General features: G+C 39.8%; 1 protein-coding gene across 4 annotated transcripts; it reads right to left on the bottom strand.

The window, feature by feature from the left end:
• Window positions 1–333: 333 nt before the first annotated feature.
• LOC121541563 (homeobox protein orthopedia B) lies at window positions 334–5975 on the bottom strand. 4 transcript variants are annotated; one of them, XM_041850653.2, is made up of 3 exons: window positions 5764–5975; window positions 4786–5213; window positions 334–1823 (listed from the first exon to the last, which is right to left on the bottom strand). In XM_041850653.2, the coding sequence occupies exons 1-3, from the start codon at window positions 5837–5839 to the stop codon at window positions 1296–1298; spliced, it is 1032 nt and encodes a 343-aa protein (XP_041706587.1). In that variant the 5' UTR covers window positions 5840–5975; the 3' UTR covers window positions 334–1295. The 4 variants fall into 4 exon arrangements, with proteins under 4 accessions (XP_041706587.1, XP_041706589.1, XP_041706588.1 ...); XM_041850655.2 differs by having other exon boundaries at window positions 5803–5974; XM_041850654.2 differs by having other exon boundaries at window positions 4807–5213; window positions 5764–5967.
• Between the last annotated feature and the right edge of the window lie 836 nt (window positions 5976–6811).

Here is a 6811-nt window from a genome sequence, read left to right as displayed (position 1 = left end):
TTCATATCCATAACACACCCACATCTTTGTCCACTCGCTTTGCTCGAGTCTGGGGGTGGAATTCCATCAGTAGCCTACATCGGTGAAATATCAGTAGCAATAACTATTGGATGGATATACTGTATTTACAGCTCGTTGTTATATAGAGTTTGATGATTTGATAATCGGTTTTCCTATTTATTACACCGAATATTACCGGAGACCGGGGACTGCTTCTTTCATCCCCGTGACTCATTTCAGTTATATCAAAATAAACATTAGGTCACTATTTGATCGATTTCGATATGCTGGACGCATGCGTCACGTTCAAGAAAAGGAGGTTGATTCGTGATGTGACATATTGAAAATGATTTTTATTTGTTAATTTACAGTCAATTGATATAAACATGTCCATGAAACGAAATGGTTTGTTCAGTATAAGATCAAACATTTAAGAAATTCAGATTTGATAATAAGCACATACAATAATTTAGATTAGAACATATCACAAACTGACCAAATGTGAACGAACAAGTCAAGAATGCTTCCTCTACACAAAACATCCTATATAACAGATTATATTCAAGTCGATTTTCTTGTCTTATTTATGGTATTTCCGTAAATTTGCCTTGGCCAGCACATGCAGTCAAGTTCGTTTCCATGTTGTGTGATTCCTTTGAGATTATCACGTTTCTTCCTCTTTTCCGTTTTATGAATCTTTTTATGCTTTACACACACAAAAAACGTCCAAGTGTGATATCTGCACGTGCACGGCGCATGCCCGTGGCCCATCATGGTCGGTCGCATGCTGTGCAGCAGATAACATTAAAAATGAGCTTTCTTTTTTTTTTTTTTACAGTTTTTATACCCTCGACCATCGGCCTGTGGAAACTGTTAGAAACTCCAGTAGCAAATATCAGTAGTCTACAATTTTGTTATAAACGAAGGAAACGAAAACGAGGTGTTATATAAAAAAATTGATAAATAAATAAATACATTGATAAATAAATAAATATAGCCTATATAAATGTCAAATAAATAAAGTTGTCATCAATACATGCACGTCATAAATTAACAAGCTAAATATTTACCCAATTATCCACCTTCAAATTGTTTGGTTTCAGTATTAGTTTGGCAACAAAACTGGGGAATAGGGCTGTTGTTTTGCTGTTGCTTTTTTTGCTTGGAGACATTCACATCCTTGTCCAGCTGTATTGGGCTGGATGTGTTCAAAAACAATGCAAAAAATTATATAAGACGACGAAGTAAAAATAAAAACGCGTAAAACGTGGCCCTTGGCTTGGTGGTGGTTACTACTAAGTGAAACTCATGGATACTGTGTGCTCCAGCGCTTTGCGCCGCAGGGAGGCGATGCTCGTCCCTCTCCAGACGTCATTTTCTGGGGAGCTACACAGCTGGGGCGAGCCCGTCACGTTGGTGGGACCGGACAGGGAGGCCGAGACCATCCCAGGGAACGGGTTCTGGTAGAGGTGAGACTGGAGCCCGGATCCGTTCGACGACATGTTGGAAAGCCCCATGGAGTTGGGCGGTGGACCGGACAGGCTACACTGGGACAGGGACTGCGCCATGGCATGCTGGTGCTGGCGACCCAGGGCTGGAGGGAGCTGCAGCTGAGAGACGCCTGGCATCCCTGCCGTAGCCCATCGTGTGTCGTTGGCGTGGAAGGAGCATAGGCTGTCGCCCATGGCCGCGGCGGCGGCAGCGGCAGAGTTGAACTGGCTGTGCAGGCCGTGGTGGGTGGGCAGCAGCGTCCCCGGATTGCGAAAAACATTGGTGGTCTTCTTGCGCTTCTTCCACTTGGCGCGTCGGTTCTGGAACCAAACCTGGAGTGGAGTGGAGTGGAGTGGAGTGGAGTGAGGAGTGAGAGTAGAGAGAGAGAGAGAGAGAGAGAGAGAGAGAGAGAGAGAGAGAGAGAGAGAGAGAGAGAGAGAGAGAGAGAGAGAGAGAGAGAGAGAGAGAGAGAGAGAGAGAGAGAGAGAGAGAGAGAGATGGGTTAGCATCTGGCTAAAGTGTCATCAATTTCAGACACAATGAGTAGGCCTACTGTACATTTCTGTATATGCTCACTTTTACTCACGGGAAAGCGTTTTAGGTTCATAAGCAGGTAGCACATAACTCAGATATTGCCATTACAAATCTTCTTTCTATCATGGGATACCCTGAATAACACTACACATGATATAACTGATGAAATGACATGCCATAAACGAGGGTTTTGATAGCTTCTATGTCATTACGCCAAATCAATTTCAGTAAATCGTCTGTGGCATGCCTGCATTAGTGCGTAACCAAAACACCTCTGGATATCATACAATAAAAATGGCTAAGTCAGAAAACACAAAGTAATTTCCATGTAGCCTAAACCTATACGCCTATGGGGGAGACGGTCATGTCAGCAGAGAATATGTTATTGCAACTATTTTGTTATGAATTTAAAATATCCGAAATCTGTTTATTATTTAAATCAGTAGTAGCTATATTTATTTGATATATCAACACATGTTCTGCTTTAACCAATTTGCTGCATAACATGGATATAAACTGACTATTAGCCTACACAAAACAACAATAATATCAGTATTTTGGAAATAAAGGCGTTATTGTGACCCAGGCCGCAGTTAGAAATGGATCACATGTGTTTATTCCGCGGGTCCTTGAGAGAGACTTTCTAGGCCTATATAGATCTCATATATGACTATAGTAACCCGGATAGCGGCGATGATTAATGTGAAGATTTGGTTGAGAAACTGGGCCGTTGTATTAAGAGGCCAATCTCAGTCTCTCCCCCAGAGCAGCCAGCCGTGAAATCCAGCCTCAAATGCATTACACTTCAAATAAAAAAAAATGCTATTTCTCATTCCGTTTAAAAGACAGAGTACACTTTCAGCGCGTCCGCCATTAAGACGTGGAACTCTGACAGGCCCATTCCACAAGAGAACAGCGCAAGCTGCATGCGCCTTCTCATTCGAAACATCCCAGATCCATTTTTACCGGTTGGTTTAGAAGTATTATTATCATTGGTGATGGGCTTTATAAAGGGATTATCATTTCGCTAATTCTTACTTTATGTAAATAAAATATTAAAACCGAATTGATCCGTGCAATAATTATGATTACCACGGTTATTGTTTTACATGTGAACGACTCGTCTACATTTTTCATTGCTGGTTAATAAGCCCTCATTGCAATAAATAATTCTTAAATTGGTTGATAATAAAGGCTTTGGTTTTATTGCACTATCACCCTGAGAATGGCTACGAGAACGACAATGCATCAGACAAGGACCAAAGCCAACTGCAATGTCGCGCTGTTCTTGAATTAATCTTGTGCGCTATTTTGGCAATTATGGAATGTAACGGGAAACAAAATAAAGTAATTAAATGAGTTTAATTGTGAGGGTATAATAAAGCAATATCATTTCATTTTCATCTCGCATGAGGACGCATGCATATGCCCACTCCAATAGGAAAATGACACGAAACGTTATTAGATTTTAAGAACCAACGTCATTCCCAAATAAAGTGCGTCTTGTTTTTATCTGGCCCATTCAGTTTTAAGTGGCTTATTCCATAGGTAGTAGGCCTCCATATAATTTTTTTTACCATGAGTAATATCTTAAATTCAGTCAAATCTTGTCATGTAATATTTTTTTTTGATACAATTAGTAGCCTTATATGAAAAAATATAGCCTACATACAATTCTTAATTTCGTGAATTGTTTTTCATATATTTTCTTGAATTATAGGCATATACCTAGGCCTACATTGGATGTCCTTACTTTTTCCACAAGTAGCCCACAATCTGTGATTGCCAGATATTATGAATAGGCCTACGTACGCTCATGAAATGTAAATTATATCCAAGTCAATTTATTAATGCAACTTGATAATAGGCTAGTTAAAAGCTGTTTTAATTTCTATTTTATTTTCCCTCCGTTTGTTTCTGGAAAATGTTATCTCTTAAAATCGTGGTTTTCACATTTCTGTCTTGAATAACATCTTTTCGGGACACATTTATTGTATGAATCAAACAAATGCATCTGGTTTCACGCGAATCGACCTGGCGCGTTCGTTTCAGCACCATGGACAGCACGCACGCCCAAAGCAGTTTTGTCAGGGATTTTACCTTCTAGCCTATTTTGCATTTTCTAATACTTTGAACAACAGAAACAAAACCCTCACAAAATACAATCGGGGATCAGGTGTATGCTATTATTATTTTTGATACAAGGAAATAAAAGATGGTTGCCTCGATGAAGATAAAAAAAAACACAAGGCTACTTCCTCTTCCGCTATCGTTTTGGTTCGATGGGAATAATAGGGCACAATATTTTAGGTTATTATACATTTCTATCGAGCTATTTCTCACCCAGTATCAAGGTATATATTATTGTACTTCCTTCTATAGGCTCCACTTTATATTCATTAGATGCAGGCTACTTTTACTATTATATTAACACTTCTGTGAGAACAGCTGTGAGTTGGATATTTTCCTCATAATTTAGACTATAATGTAGGTTTACTTTGTAATTATCCATTATGCCTAGCTACAAATAGCAAATATTGTTATTGTGTCGGCCCTACTTGAAGTGAAATAATAATAGCCATTGACTTAATATTTAGGCCTACATTATTTTGTTTGGTTAAAAGGGCTAATACATAAGCATACACATTTCATCACATATTTTTACGCAGTATTATTACACTACTCTTACAGTTTTATTATTGTTGCTTCTAAATAATTTTCTATGAGACACACATTTCCCAACCCGTATCACAAACAAACCTGCACGCGAGATTCCGTTACCTGAACGCGAGATTCCGTTAGGCCGATCCGTAGGGCCAGTTCCTCCCTCATGAAGATGTCTGGGTAGTGCGTTTTGGCGAAGCTGCGCTCCAGTTCGTTAAGTTGGGCCGGGGTGAACCGGGTCCGGTGGCGCTTCTGTTTCTGACTCTGACTCTGACTTCCTCCGGATTGGCTGGAGTTATTCTGCTGCTGCTTGTCCTGTTGCTCTTTACTGTTGACCTGCATGCCGGAAGGGTTGGATCCTCCATTGTTGATATCGTCTCCAGGGAGCATGGTAGCCCCCTCCACGGTGTCTGGGCCCGGGGCTAGCTCGCCGGAGTGTCCGGGGTCAGGTCCCACTCCACCGCCTAGTCTGCACTTTAGAGCCTCCCTGTGACCCAGCAGCTCTGCTGCGGCATCCTTCATCCCTGGATAGACACAACACCCGGTCAGAATTTAAAGGCAATGTTACATTTATTTTGTATAATATAATAGCCTACCCTGTGTTAAAGGAACAAATTATAATTGACAAGATATTTATTGAAAATACATTCTTCAGTTAGGCTATTGAATGTGACACTTTTACGAAGCTGTCAAAGTCTGGCAAGAGAGGAACATGGGCTATAGTTTGCCATGCATGCAGAGAGCTGGTTGAACATTTTGTTATTTTACAAAATGATATTTTCTAAAAACATGCTGAAAACATCGAAGTGGACATTATATTATGGATAAAACCAGAGACTAAATGTCATTCAAACAAGCACACAACTAGCATACACCGTTTAATCTACTCCTTAATTCCATTCGATCAAGTCAATAATTTAGAAAACGGTTAAATCAAATTACCCAGTAATATAATAATAATAATAATAATTACTTTTCCAATGAATTAGCTCACTTAAAGGACATTAAGATAAAATAAGAAACAAATTGTCAATTCTCTCTGCTTGATTTAGATTAGAAGTGCCTCCAGCTTACAGTAGAGTTGAAGACCGGAGTTTGGCGATGATAACTCACCGAGGCGAGCATCCAGGAGGTCGGCGTGCGATAGCATTGCGCACCGCTCCAGGGCGAAATGCTATTCCAAAAAAATCTCTATGACTTTAACCTATTTAAAAAATATATATAGCCTAAATGAAAGCAAATTCGGTTTGTGGTTAAAAAAGAAGGTTCCTTGCATTATAATGTCCTTTAGAGAAACGGGGAGGCGCCTAACAACCGAATGAACCCATGAGCTTCTTCAAAGGAAAGCCAATCAGATTTGAAGCTCGAGATATGTCAGCCACCTCGAGACCCTGAGCAGCCAGCCACGCCAATTCCCCAATCCAGCCACATTCACAAGTTCATTTCTCCTCATTTCTGTAATTGGCTTTGATTTCAACTCCAAATTATATCCAATAAAATCACCTGATTTAATATTGAGAAACTGGATCAGTGCACTATTTGTTTAATTGTGCGTGCTGTTTCTGCCTTCCTCTATAGTGGATGGGCCAGGTTTGAACAACGACCGATTTACCCACGTTAACAGCCTCTGTGGCTACATAAACATCGTTTCTGGCGTGTGAATGACACAACATATTCCCTACACAAACAACTGCCTCAAATGAGATTAAGCATACATAGCCCGAGTATGAAAGCTCTGAGTGTGGATTTTACACTACATCTTATAACCAAATTAAGGTCAAGTTTATGTCATGTGAGTCTGTTGAAGTGGGTAAATGGTTTGTGTTTTAATAGCACCGTCCTTTCTCTGTTTTTATTTTACTGTAAATAGCCGTGGATCATTTTTAGTTTCACCAGACATTTTCACTTCTAATATCCAACGTGTCCTAGTCTGTCCTGCCTATTGGAGATGAAGTGAACCTCTGCTAATGCCTCTGATTCCTCAGTCAGCCAACAAAGTTTAGAATAGCGATATATTTCTAACCAGAGTAATTTTCCACATCATTAGGCTTTTATGTAATTAGTGCCAAATCTATAAGCTTTTTATTACGATTATTAGAGTAAAATCAGTATAAATTAGAGG

The sequence above is a fragment of the Coregonus clupeaformis genome, chromosome 27 (assembly GCF_020615455.1).
Source record: "Coregonus clupeaformis isolate EN_2021a chromosome 27, ASM2061545v1, whole genome shotgun sequence".
In the NCBI taxonomy this organism is placed as follows: domain Eukaryota; kingdom Metazoa; phylum Chordata; class Actinopteri; order Salmoniformes; family Salmonidae; genus Coregonus; species Coregonus clupeaformis.
The sequence above is the reverse complement of the archived record's forward strand: the minus strand, read 5'-3'. Positions and strand labels throughout refer to the sequence as shown.